General features: G+C 42.6%; 1 protein-coding gene across 1 annotated transcript; it reads left to right on the top strand.

The window, feature by feature from the left end:
* Positions 1 to 7,529: 7,529 nt before the first annotated feature.
* On the top strand, positions 7,530 to 13,418 carry crybb1 (crystallin, beta B1). Its single transcript, XM_037692399.1, has 6 exons — positions 7,530 to 7,615; positions 7,967 to 8,110; positions 9,820 to 9,938; positions 10,113 to 10,245; positions 10,862 to 11,004; positions 13,039 to 13,418. The coding sequence occupies exons 2-6, from the start codon at positions 7,988 to 7,990 to the stop codon at positions 13,214 to 13,216; spliced, it is 696 nt and encodes a 231-aa protein (XP_037548327.1). The 5' UTR covers positions 7,530 to 7,615; positions 7,967 to 7,987; the 3' UTR covers positions 13,217 to 13,418.
* Positions 13,419 to 14,377: the final 959 nt, after the last annotated feature.

A 14,377-nucleotide genomic window follows, 5' to 3' on the forward strand; every position in this document is an offset into this window, starting at 1 on the left:
TGTTACCACTCTGCCAGGTCTTAAGTGGCGGAGCTGGTCTTTTAAAATGTCGATTCTCGTTTGTGATAAACGAGCCTTCATGGTGGTTGAATTTAACTCCACTCCCAGATAAACAATTGTCTGGGCCGGGAAAATCTAGCTTTTCTTCCAATTTATGGCGAAGCCCAGATTAGACAGGTGTGATGTCAACACCTGAGCCTGCATCACTGCTTCCTGTCTGGAGTGTGACAGCAGCAGCAGGTCGTCCAGGTAAAACAAAACTCTCATCTCTGCTCTGTGTAACAGATGCAGGGCTGTCTCCACACACTGAGAACGTACGAGGCGCGAGGGAATACCCGACTGGCAGCCCGTTGTACTGATACTTCATCCCCTGAAAGGAGAAAAACGCAGGAATTTTCTGTGTTTTTGGATGATCGGTATGCGTTTCTCTGGATGTTGTTCAACAGCTGTCTGGTTGTCAACATGTGAAAACGGTCTGTCCATGATCGCCTTTTTGAAAGCTGACAGACCCAAAATCGGTCTCATCCCTCCGGTCCGTTTGGGAACCAGGAAGTAACGTGAGTAAAACCCTGTGTTTTCCTCTCCGTTGGGAACCCTGGAGATTACTTTTATCAGAAGCACTTGGACTTCTGCATTTAGGGATGAGATTTGGTCTGGTGATGACAGGACCGTCTCTATAACTCCTCCGAATGGAGGGGGTCGGGTTGCAAACTGTAACTTGTAACCATTTGCATAACACCTTGTCCATCTATCTGACCGGCGAGCATGTTTTAGCCACTCTACGTAACGTTCGTGGAGTGAACGTGCGTTTAAGTGATGCGTCATGTTTTGTACGGCTGTCACCAGTCCGCCCCTCAACCGCCGTCATGCATCGCGGGAATGTTTTCCGCGTGACCCAGGGCGAGGCTTCCTCGAAAAAAGGCTCTGAACGCGCCCGTGCGCTGCATTCGGACCGCGGACCAACCTTCATGTACAAGTGGGCCGGTGTGTGCTGAGGCAAAGCGTGTGACAGCTGATGACGCCGTGGGGCTTCGCGTTTGACGTCGCTGTGCAAACGTTGAGAGGCGGAGAGCGTGACTTCATCTACGCCATGCTGTTGGAGTGAAGGCTGAGAGCCCCGCGGGAGCACATGTTTTCTCTGGAGGGACGCGCGCCGCTCTCGCTGGAGGGACGCGCGCCGCTCTCGCTGGAGGCGTGACTCGTCACCAGATTCGTTCAACTGTCTCACGCTTATGCTGCTGTGAGCTGCCGAGCGCTGAGACGCGGTGGGTGACGGCTGCCCGCGTTTACTTCGGTGAGGCGTGTGTTGCTCTTGTGAGAGCGAGGACCTCCACCGGACCCGGCCTGCGGTCCCACATTTATACCGATGTGAGCCGGTGAGCGCCAGGCAGCTGTGTGTGCGCCATCATCAACGCAGTGCTGTTGGATGGAGGCTGTTGCATCGCACGAGTGCGCATTTGACACCGCTTGGGTGAGGATCGTGCAGCTCGGGTTGACAACGAGTTATTTTTGCTTACCATTGTGTCGTGTGAGCGACTCGTCATGTCTTGGAGCGACGGTGAGTTTAAAAAACCTTTATTTAAGGACACCGGCTCGTTATGTGTGGAGGATGTGTGCGCAGCTGCTGTGAGTTCATCCGAGCTTACAGACTGGCTAAAAACAGACACTTGATCATTGAATGATGATTTATTTTAACTTTCATGTCACTTTTACACACACCCTCCGCAGACCGTCATTTTTTAAAACTTCTCCCCCTTGAGCTCTGCGATTTGTTTGCCCAGAGCGCTGTCTGCAGGCGATCTCTGGGGAAACGCTGAACTGCAGGTTGCCGGGATGAAGAGGGCTGGTCTCTGACGGGCGGGGCTGGTGGTGGAGCTGAGCGAGAGACGCCGCGGCGGCCGTGGAATGTCGTTGTTCTGCCTCTGCTCACGACGGTCTCTCCAGCGGGCCGGGGGGCGGGATGAGCCGCGCGGCTTGATGAGGTGGCGCACAGCCTCTGGTACATCCTCCGACTGCTTCGAGTTCGCCAGCATGGCTTGAAGCTGCTCCCGAACAGCACGTCCGCCGTGGTGGGGCCCTCCATCAGGTCTTTGTGCAGTTTCTCCGGCAGCGAGGGGGAGTGACGGAGCTAGGTGGATGTTGAATCATCGTCATCCACGCTGCAATCCTGGACAGGCAAAACGTAGCAGAGGCACACATATTGAAGATGGCGTCGACTATCTTACAGAGGGAGCTCTTGGTCTCCTAAGGCAGGTCTGCGGCCTCCAGCCCCTTGGACACGCTATATGCTAGCAGTGCCACGTTTTTGTTAGCTGCGGCTGCCTGAAAAGCACATTGATGGGCTCGATTGGAGAGCGTGGTCACCGTCTGGTTGTGTTTCCCAGGAGGGATGGGACGCTGCTCCAACCTGGACAGCTTCGCTCCGAAAGCTTCCGCGAGGCTTGGCTCAAGGGGGAGTTACCGAGGGATAGCCCCGCTCGGTGAACCCCTCCACTCTGGTGATGGGTGCGGACTGGAGACCGGCTCCCCCAATCTACCAGGAAAGAACCGTCTGTGGCCTCGCCCGTAGGACGTCCTGCTGGAACATGAGGCCATATGGATCAAGACAGTGAGTCAGAGTGGAACCCAGTAAACAACCTTCCCGCCGGATCATCCGAACTGGCGGGAAAGGCGTGGGACGTAGAAAAAAGGGGTCCCTTCATGTCAGCCGCCTCCTGGGTTACGCCGGGCAACCCCTGAGGGCGCCGTCGGCTGGGAGCGGTGTGATCGCCGATGCGAAACGAGGTGGGATGGGGTGAGCATTCACTCAGCCCCCCTCCACTGACACTACGCTCCCCAGGAGGGAATGAGCAGCGGGGGCTGCAGCTGAGCGCGCCTGTCCCAGAGGAACAATCCGATTTGCTCCGAGGGTCGGTGATAAGAGGAAAAATTACAAGATGGCGTTGTCCAGCGTGTAGTGACCTGTCACTGAGAAATATTCCTCGGCGCTTACCTTGAAATAAGACTGCTCGTCAGCTTCTCCTCGGGGAGGAGAACCCACCGGACGACCGGAGGTCGACTGCCGGGCCAAGCATCCTTAACAAAGGTTGGTCATCTACACAATTTTCCTTCTTTGTTCTTCTGACAGTGCTATTAGCTTGCTGAAGAAAAAATGGGAGCCGATTTCCCGCTCTTAACGTAATTTATACGGACCGGGTAGGGCCCACACAGCAGGTGGGCCTGGACTAAATTTTTCAGTTCTAATGCTCCGCATAACGGGATAAACCCACCAAGCGACAGCCTTAAAGGGCGAAGCTTATACGAAATAGAACAGCGCCTTTAAGGCTAAATTTTACAAACAAGTAAACTAATGTAAATTTCACATAAGATAAAAGTTTTTAAATAATTTAGGTTCTTCAGCGGAAAATGTAAATCAAATAAAATATTTGAATAACTCTAAAAGTTACAAAACCTTCACTTCATGGCTGTAACATCGAACGAGTTGAACATTCTGACACCTGAACGGTTGAGTTAGCTGAACGTTTGTTGAAGTCGTAAAGGAAGGGAATCACTTCCAGCTACTACCACACCAAATGTCAGCACATCTGCAAAACTGACTGAGTTATATCTTTATGTATTTTTGTGTTTTCTATGATCATTCGGCTGTGGCGGCCATCTTTAATCGTGTTGACTTCAAAAGTTAATTAGTCATAGAGGTATGTAGTGGTGTCAGGGCCAGCTTAGCTGCACCTTCCACTACTAATTATTTAAATATAACGGGTTCTCTCTTTTTTGAGTTAAATTAAGGCCATGTGACGAGGTACTGTGAGGATTGTGTTTAAATCAGTGACATGAGACGTTAATTTCCTTTGACCCATCACAATAAATGTGGTCATTTATTTAACAGAATCAAAATTTAACATCAAACATGTACAAGTGATTAGCTTATCTGGTTCTGATTAATAAAACTCAGCACATTTTACTTAAAAAGACAACAAGACATTTCTGAAGGCATTTAGATTACTGGCAAAATAGAAGAGTTTTAAAGGAAGGATTGAAGGAGTTTAAATGGAAGATAGATGAAGGAAAGATGTATGTTTTGTTTACCAGAATTAGCACGCTTCTTTCAACACCAGCTCAAACCCCGGTCCACTTAGTGCGCAACAACTCGTGACGTCTCTTTACCTTTGCAGATGATGGATCAGCTCCGGTCTAGATGTCCCTATGCACGCTACCTTTCAGTGTCTCCGGTAAGAGCAGCTGGCCATTGTCAGAAGTCGTGTGGTTTACTCCGTTAAACAGAACAAGCTTCCTTCGAAGTTGTAGGGCGTTACGCCCGGGTGAGTTAACAGCGAGGCGCTGTGACTCCACTGGGATGGACGGACCCTCTTCTCACAGTCAAATCCATCAGCTATTGATTAAATCTGAAAGTTCCTTAGGAACTCTCAGTAAGACTCAGTCAGAAATTCCACTCAGAAGTAGAAGACTCCATAGTCCCAAGAAAGACTCAGGAAACTGGAAGACAAGACTGAAGACTGAAAAGACCCGAAGACTGAAGACTCCAGGAAGTGTGGACTTTTAAAGAGTTCTCACTTCCGGTCACTTCAGGACTTCCTGATTGGTTGAAACAACCAACACGGGGTGGTTCTAGTGATGTCAGAGGGTTATTACAAGACAAAAGGAGTGCAAGAATGTTTTAGGAACTTTTAGTACAGACAGGGAAATGTTTTGAAGAAGAGAGAGGAAGCAGGTGCCAGTGTTTCTTATTTACTGTCTGCTAGGTTTAAAAACAATCCACTTCGTTCTAATAACTTCTTTCTGACTGTCTCTGACTTTTGACCGACATCACTACTTCTCATTCAGACAGAAGATCAAAATGCATTATTACTTTGTAAATAGACATTTAACTTGATTTCTAATTTAAATGAGGATTTAAAAAAATCATTAATACTGTTTCACTGTTGATTTAAAATAAGTAGTTCATTTCAACTTTAGAAATGATATGAACTAAACACACCTTTGATTATCAAGATATTGTAAAATAGTAATGATAATGTAAAAGAAGAGTGTTCTTTCAATTGATTACTTCAGGATACAATTAGACAGTCTCTGGATGAGCTAATTTGTATTTCTGGATTCAAATCAATGAAATAACAGTTCCTGTCCCATGAAGGTCTTCAGAGGCAGATTTTGGTCAGAGACATCCAAAAATTACATAAGTAAGTTTCAAAACATTTTGTTCAGAGGTTCATGAAATATTTTGCTAACAGACAGACTGAGCTGAGTCCAAATAGGCAATAGCAAAATTTTAGATTTCTTGTGCATTTTGCTTGGACTCAAAATAAGTGTTTGGGGTCAGTCTCAACTACTACTACTTTGATTTTATTTGTCATTGTATGTAAAAAAATAAAAATAAAATAATAATAACTGTGTTCCATATTTCATCTCATTTTAAGGTCTGTTGTCTGTGGCAGCCATCTTGAAATGGGCTGGATCCAACCGTTCTATTCAATTCAGTTCATTTATATAGTGCCACGTCACAACAGAAGTCATCCCAGGGCACTGAACAGAAACATTCATACTCTTTATATAAAAATAAATGGACTGTACTAATTTAGCACCTTTCCTTCTGATCAAGATACTCAAAGCTCTCTTGAAAATGAGTTCTCATGGCTCAATGAGACTACCTGTATAAATAAAGGGTAAATGAAAAAAAAAAAGCTCTTTACAATCTGTGCCTCATTTACCCATTCATACAGCACTCTACTAGATCTCTACAAAGATTAATCAGTACTTTATCACATTCATACACTGATGGGACACACATCAGAGGCAATGAGAGGTTCAATGTCTTGCCCAGGGACACTTCAACATGTGACTGCTGGTGGAATTGAACCCCCAACTCTCCCATTGGAGGATAACTGCTCTAACCTTTAAGCCACAGCTGCCCCATGTGAAATAATTTAACATTATTTATCTGAGGAGCAGACTGCTTTGAGATTAACTCCATCACAGAACTCTCATCTTGAACAAGCATGAAGGCGACAGTGGAAAGGAAAACTTCCTCGCCAGGAAGAAACCTTTAGCAGAACCAGACTCAGGACAAGCGGCCATCTGCTTTGACCGACTGAGTTTGGTAGGAACAGATACACAATGGCAGGTCAAGAATCACATGTTAAGATAGAAATAGTATCAAATGAAAACGATTAAATTTTAACAGTTCATTTAAGGAAATGAGGTTAATTTGTCCTCCGGTAGTTTAAGGTTATAGCATAACAAGGCAACCCTAACTATAGGATTTAGCAAAAAGGAAAATGTTAATCCCAGTCTTAAACCTGGACAATATGTCAACCTCATGGACAGAAACTGGAAGATGTTCCACAAGAGAGGAGCCTGATAACTGAAAGATCTTCCTCCCATTCTGCTTTTATAAACTCTAGGAACCGCAAGTAAACCTGCAGTCTGAAAGCAAAGTGCTCTGTTAGGAAAATATGGAACAATAAGGTCTGTAATATAAGATGGAGTTAGGTTGTTGAGAGCTTTGTAGATTTTTTTATTTTATTTTTTATTTTATAAATTTATTCATTTTTTAAAACAAAACAAAACAAAACAATTGTATATACAATAAGAAATACAATCACAAATAAAATGAAAGGCAACAGAAAGAAGAAAAAGAAGTAAGATTTTGAATTCACTTCTGTTCATCACTTGTAGAGATTGTTGAATTATAAGTTTTTTCAAGTTTCATTCAAATCTGCCCAGTGGTTTCTGGGATTTTGTTTTGACTGACAGGTGTTCACACAATCACAGACAAAACGTAATCTTCTGCCTTTACCTTCCAGTCGCAGGTAATAACTTTCATCAAGAATTAGTAAAATTACCAAAAGTTGCTTCAATGTGTAGAAGTTATGGTTTTAATTTAGATAAAATATTTTCCAGCTTCCTGTTTTGAATAACAGTCACTTGCCAAAAAGGCAGGTTGACTGTTCCTATTTATTCAAGTTTTAAGCTGATTAAATTAAAGCACTGCACAGACTGTTGTGTATACATTTGTTGTTGTTAAGCACTTTGATAACAGGTTCTGTTTTAAATGTGCTCTATAAATAAAGTTGACTTGACTTGACTTGTACATCCCTTTTTTTCCACAGTTTTCATCTGTTCTTTTTACCTAGTTTGTGTTTTTTTTTAATGAGCCCTGACATGGCCCCAGCACAGAGTCGGGGGCCACAGCTTTGTTTGGAGGTCCATACCTAGTGAATATGTTGAATTTTTATGAGTCTATGTAGGTGACAGAGTGAATTACCCCCTTCTGTCCTCTGAACCTCTGCGTTTGTGTCTCCACACAACTATAGCTTACAGGCCCGGCACCCCAACACAGAGGAAAAACGCCTCGGTCAGGGCTTTTCTTTTGACTGCGGAGTGCTTACAGGCAGGCCGGAGGGGCCAGCGGTGTTTCCAGGCACGACCACAACCCGGTGGCTTTAACTCAGGCCAACTGTGATGACGAGAGGCTTTCTATTGTGCCGTGAGCCCCCACGTTCAGCCTTTGCCAGAGTATAAAAGCTTGGGTTGAGCTCTGACGGGACCAGCACGAGCCAGCCTCCTTCACACGGCGCTACAAGCTGTACTAACGCAGGTAAGGACACACAGACACAGACACACACCTCTAAGCATCCAGATGAGCATCCAGAGTCAGGACCTGATCCCTGCACTGACTCCACTGTGTCTCCCTTCAGCTCTTGGAAAACTCCCCAAAACAGAAGTCCAGAGCCCCACATAAACACAAATCTGGTTTTCTGTATAAATCACACACACATATATACAAAACAGTTCTAACAGCAGTCCCACAGATAATTTTAACCTCTCTTAGTCATTAGTTTCTACTTCAGCACTTGTCACCCTACCATACCTCCCTCTGTACTCCTGACACTTCCATTTACGCCTCTAATTCTGTTTGTCTCCTTGTCTCCCTGCATCTCTAACGCAGACTCTCCTGAAGCCCCTCACCATGTCTCAGACTGCCAAGTCCGCCTCCAGCCAGGGCACTGATGCCAAGGACAAGGGAGCCCCTGCAAACGCTGCCACCAGCAAGGTCACCAAGACTGGGGAGCCTGGCATGGGATCCTACAGAGTGAGTCACTGTGCACTTCATGGTGAAACAGAATCATTCCATGCAACAAGTTTTGAGGCCATGAAGTAACCATTTAGGAGGAGTGTGGGGCTTCAACAGACTTAATTTCAGACAAACAAGACAGCAAATTCTTTCACAAATTGGTGTATGTTAGTATGAGTTCAGTGTGCAATGAGCTTTGAATTCTGTTGAGGCTTTAGGACCCCAGTATTTGGATCTAAAAACTGAGAGGGTGAGGCACAAGGCTCTGTGTCTTTGTGATAGTTGTGACTGTCGTAAAGATATGTTTTTTTTCCACGAAGGATGTTCCTCAGCAATGCCAATGCTTACCCTCTTTAATTCTTAATCACATTAACTAAATCAAAGGTAAAAGAGGTTAAAATGAAGATTAAATGATTAGCAGAAACTGTTTTGTAGAAGCAGATCTACAAAGAAAAGTTTGAGTGTTTAAAAGCCAATTAAATGTTGCCATGTAGCAGCTTTCTGCCATGTTGGCAACATAGCTGAGGCTCAGAAAATAACCAGCAGGGACCTGTTGTGTTTTTATTTTAGGATAAGAGTGCATTTAATGAAGGAAAACCAAAATATAAAAGCACATCTTCCAAATAAGTGTAGTGAAGCAAAAAGGGATGATGTTTGCTAATGATTTAATAATTCTTCACTGTAAAACAAGATTTTGCCTATTCGTTGTTTTATTCTAATATTAAGTGTAATTTTCACTTAAATAATGTCATAAAGATTAAATAAAACTATAAATTAAAAACATCTTGGTTACCAGAAAAATGCTGATTGACCTCACTGAATGTTAGCTGTGGAGGTCACTCAGGCAGGAGGGCGGAGTCAAACATTTGCTTCTAATCCATTTTAACACCATCTGTCACCCTTTATGTCAGCACTTAAATAAAATAACTTTATTTATTTATTTACATTTTCATCTAGTTAAGGATTCTTTTCAATCAATGAACAATTTGGAGGGTTAGTTAAATGTTGTCCTGTTGCACAAAGATTAATTTAATTCAAAAAGCCATCTTGGTTTTGTTGAAATAGACTTTTAATTTCATATTAATGTAGCTTTAGTTCAAACAGTTAATGAGTTACATTCAATTGACCACATATTTTTAATCAGGCTGAAACAGATTTTCAGATTAAATTACAGTGAGCAGTTTAATCTGTAGTCAAGGTCACATCAGCAAAAACTTCCCATTGTATTTAACTGAAATAGATTTACAGATTTAAAGAACTATCCAAAGAAGATCCATCAGTTAGTAAATTCATATACAATAAAATAATATGCAGGTTTACACAAACAGAGATTTTTAATTAGCGTAAAACAGATCAAACTTGCATCACATAAAATAAGAGTTAAGTTATGGATATCAGAAAACTTAAAAATAGTTCAGATGTGAGAAATAAAAATAATGACAGGGTAGCATCAAAATGTAAGATAAATATTCAGAAAAACAAGTGTTTTTTACAAACACATAAAATATAAGTATCAATCATTTTAGTTTGTTTCAAAGTTCAGATTCTAACTTAAATAGTTTTTACAAACCATCCAATTCATATTTAAAAATATCACTTAGTTTTACAAAGTTTCTATATTTTTCAGTGAAATCTTATAATAGTAGTTTAACATGATCAATAAATGTGCAGCGTTTGTATATTTTTACTTCAGCTGTTTCATGACATGAAGCTAATTTTCTGTGCAGATGATGCTGTTCGACCAGGAGAACTTCCAGGGCAGGATGATGGAGATCCAGAATGAGTGTATGAACGTGTGTGACCGTGGCATGGATAGAGTGCGTAGTATCATTGTGGAGTGTGGCCCGTAAGTGGACACTCACACACACACACACACACACACACACACACACACACACACACACACATGGACATTCTAATTTTACTGTTATTCTCCATCTAACTCTTCTGTCCTGTTGTCCCTCACCTCACATTTGTGATCCCCCTCCATCCCCCGTCCTCCCCCCTCCCACTCCTCCAGCTTTGTTGCCTTTGAGCAGACCAACTTCCGTGGGGAGATGTTCATCCTGGAGAAGGGAGAGTATCCTCGCTGGGATACCTGGAGCAACTCCTACCGCAGTGACTGCCTCATGTCCTTCAGGCCCATCCGCATGGTACATGCAGCTGTTGAATTATTCAGATAGTATAAAAATAATGTGTTATGCGTTGTCATCATTGTATGTTTCCATATAATGGTGAAATTGGCTCTCTGCAGTTAAACCATCCACCACCAGGTGGAGCAGTGGGCTTCTATTGAAGACACCCGGGGGTAGGGTGTGCTGCTCAGAGACACCACGAGATGTGCAATGACTGGGGATCGAACCTGGGACTTTCAGGTCCTGGGTCGGCTGCCCTGCTTCTACACCATCTTGATCCCCTACTAGTGGGCTACATTCTGTGCAAGAGGGCAGGACATTTCATCTAAATATTTCAGAAATAGTGGAGAATCCAACTAAATAGAAATGTAAAAACAGCAGAGGCACATACTCTCCTTTAGTGATGGGTTAATTGACTGTGTTACATTTGATCAAAATACAGCAGATTTATTAAGAACATATGCCATGATATTACCAGAACCCTATTAAGGGTTTCCTCTGTTCCAAAATCAGAAGAACACTGCCACCTGTTGATTCACAGCTAAAACTAAAGTCTATAAAACAAAATATGTGGACAAATATGTGCATTTCTTGGCAAATGGAAACAAAATGTTCTTGTCTTTTTTCCCTGCAGGACAGCATGGAGCACAAGATTTGCCTGTATGAGCTCTCCGACTTCAAGGGTAACAAGATGGAGATCCAGGAGGATGATGTACCCACCCTCTGGGCGCACGGCTTCTGTGACAGAGTGGGCAGCGTGAGGGTGCCAGGAGGAGCGTGAGTGGACACATTTACACACTTTAGCTGTTTTCTAAAATGAATTAATTTAGCTGAAGATGGGAAGCTGTCAGACAGAAAACACCTAGAGGCAGCTTTTCAAAAATCAAAAATAGAGGAAATACTATTTTAAGCATAAGCAAGTAAACATCAAGCTACTAACATCACATGACTCTTTGGACTTAGAACAAAGTGGAGTTTATTTATCTAAAGTGGGGTGAAATAGCAATCCCAGAATTATTTTCTGAGAATCCTCCAAGCATTCCAGTAAAAGGACATTGTCATTTTCACAAGCTTTTGGCATGACATGACAGGCATGACATCCCAAAACAAGCCTTGCAAATACATTAACCAATGGTCCAATAAAACCTCCTAGGGTAACACAATATCTGACAAGCAAGAAATCATAAACATTGACATCAATAACTTTCAAATATTTTCAAATCCTCTAGTTTCCAAGAATCCACTGGAACGTTTTTTAATGAGACTGTTCTAAAAAAGCCCCAAGGACTTGTTCATAAAACAGTCCTTATCCTTGATAAACAGTATTCTGAGGGATACTTTGATTTGGTGGCAAACTGAGCCCATTCAGTAGTTGTTTGAAATAGCTAAAAGACAACCACTGTTTTTCTAAAATTAGTCTTACAGCCCATTCAGTGACCTCCATAACTTCATGAACTAGAGTCCAAATCTTCCAAGGAATCGCTGATCTCTCAAGAACCCCAAAGCAAACTTAATCTCTTTAGGACCTTTAAAGTAGACCTCTCCAACCAATGTTCTCGATGTCCCTGTCTCTTAACAACTACATATGACTTTCTGCAAGATTTCTATAGTGACTGTGTTCTGAACAGAATCTTCAGTTCCTAAAATACCATGAGAACCTTCTGTGGGGCAACGACAAGCAACTCTGTGGCTCTATCAAAGAAAAACAACATTTTAAGAAATGGCCTCTACAATCAACTTAGTGATACTGTTTATAACATGTAAAGCGTATTGTCCAGTATTGCTTAGAACACGCTCAGTCACAAGGAAAAAAAAAAAATCACAAATACCCCTAAGGACCTCTCCTGAGCTTAGTAGAACTCTTCCATTACTCTACAATGGGTCAGTGGGTCTTTGTGACCACCAACCCTTCTTGCAATGCCACAGAACATCATAAATGAGGTAATGTATCTCCTTAGTAACCAGTAAACTTTATAAAAGACTAATTGACAATCCCTTAAGGTCATAGATGATGGTGATGGAAGACAAGGTTCTTTAGATGTTCTTCAAGCTACTCCCTGTGAATTCTCTGCTAATCACAATTGCTTAACACAAAGGTTTCAAAGGCAACTTTTACCATAGACTTTCAAAGAAAGTCGATAAAGAACAATTGTTTCCGAGGTCTTTACATTTATGTTTACAACTTCAAAGTAATGCTTTAATGCAGAGGTCCTCAGAGGCCAAAATCCTGCAATGTTTTAGAGGTTTCCCAGCATCCTTACACCTAATTCAGTGGTTAAATTACCTCTTCATCAATCACCCATTGATTCAAATCAGATGTGTTGGAGCAGAGAATCATCTAAAACATGTAGGATGGTAGCCCTGGACACCCCTGGTCTAAGGTGTCCTTCTGTCCTTTGGGCTGTCCTCTTTGAGTTATGTTGTCCTCAATCTGTTTAAAATATAGAATCTGTCAGAGAAGTACAGTGGGTCTAAAACCAATAATATCTCTTAAAGACGCTCCGGAACATCTTCGACAACCACTGAAATTTCTTTAATTAGACTTCACAAACATCCTGCCAATGGTCACTGGAAACATCTAGAAGAACAATTAAAAATTATAATCAGATCCTAACAAATGCTTTAAGGTCAACAAAAGTTACCAAAGAGTGTTTGAAATGACATCACAAACGTACACACCCCAAAGAAACTAGGAAAGGGATGAAGTTTACATGGCGGATATAAATCATGACACAAATATTTGAATATTTGAGAACCAGTGGAAGGCACTGACCCAACTTTGACTGTCCTCCCCCTCTTCATGTCTCTCAGTTGGGTGGGTTACCAGTACCCCGGCTACAGAGGCTACCAGTACCTGTTTGAGTGCGGTGACTACAGACACTACAACGATTTCTGCGCCTTCCAGCCCCAGATCCAGTCCATGCGCCGTATTAGGGACATGCAGTTCCACCAGAGAGGATGCTTCACCTTTACCTCTGCCAGCAAGTGAGTGACGCCTGCAGGCCACCTGGTGACGTTCTAGCTTTTTATCTTGCCAACAAAAAAACCCTTCCTCCAATTCTCCACTCCTTTCCTCAACCTCCACCATCACTGCTTCATCCCAAAGGAAAGGCAGAATGAGAGCAAATACAATGGGCATGTTTATGTGACTTTTTATGGTGCTGCAAATAAACATGTTGTGAAAAACTGGATTTCTCCATGGCTGGATTACATTTATTTATTTATTTATTTAGAATTCCCTCTCCTGGTGAATCTGTTCAAAGATTTTATCTACTGGTAGTCTTAAAGATTTCATCTAATTAAGATACTAAGTTGGGGCTTGATGGGAAGTTTATTTGAATCTGTTTTCATGTGGTAATTTTAGATAGTAAAAGTTTTCATATCCTTATTCAACATTAAATGTGTAAGTCGAAAGTCAGTGTTTTAATTCAGTCAAATCTAAAAACAACAGTGTAATAATAGTGCAATAATAATAACAGAAGTGTGGCTGAGAGATGGAATCAAAGCAATAAAGGGAGATATCTATTTGCTGTGTAACCTCATTTTTATTTCATGAGACAAGGCAGGAGGAGCAAATGAGATGAAACCATATTGACAAGATTAAAGATAGGATGTACAGGATTATTTGTCTTTATTCCATCCATCCATCCATCCATCCATCCATTATCTTTACTTACTTCTTCCTTTTTCGGTCATGGGGACCACTGGTGTCCAGCAGTCACTGTGCGAGAGGTGAGGTACACCCTGGACAGGTCTCCAGTCCACCACAGGAACACATAAAGACAAACGAGACAAACAACCATTCACTGTCTCACTCACACCTAGAGACAATTTAGAGTTACCAATCAGTCTAACATGTACTGTATGTTTTTGGTCTGTGGGAGGAAACTGGAGCACCTGGAGAAAACCCACACATGCACGGAGACAAACTCCACCTAGAAAGACCCCCAGGCCAGAATTTGAACTGGTGACCTTCTTGCTAAAAGGCAACAGCTCTACCATCTGAGCCACCGTACTGCCCCATCATGTAGAGAAAATAGTTGCTGGTCCGTTAAGTGATCATCTGCAAAGAAATAATCTGTTTGAAGAGTTTCAGTCAGTGTTCAGAGCACACCACAGCACTGAATCTGCACTGGTAAAAGTTACTAGT

This window comes from Nematolebias whitei, chromosome 18 (genome assembly GCF_014905685.2).
Source record: "Nematolebias whitei isolate Nwh7 chromosome 18, NemWhi1, whole genome shotgun sequence".
Classification (NCBI taxonomy): Eukaryota; Metazoa; Chordata; class Actinopteri; order Cyprinodontiformes; family Rivulidae; genus Nematolebias; species Nematolebias whitei.

Bases quoted from the DNA above. Each gene is read 5' to 3' on its own strand.
- crybb1 (XM_037692399.1), top strand. From the start codon at position 7,988: ATGTCTCAGACTGCCAAGTCCGCCTCCAGCCAGGGCACTGATGCCAAG. The intron at 10,246-10,861 runs GTACATGCAGCT...TTTTCCCTGCAG, and splicing joins CCTTCAGGCCCATCCGCATG to GACAGCATGGAGCACAAGAT. The intron at 11,005-13,038 runs GTGAGTGGACAC...CATGTCTCTCAG, and splicing joins GTGAGGGTGCCAGGAGGAGC to TTGGGTGGGTTACCAGTACC.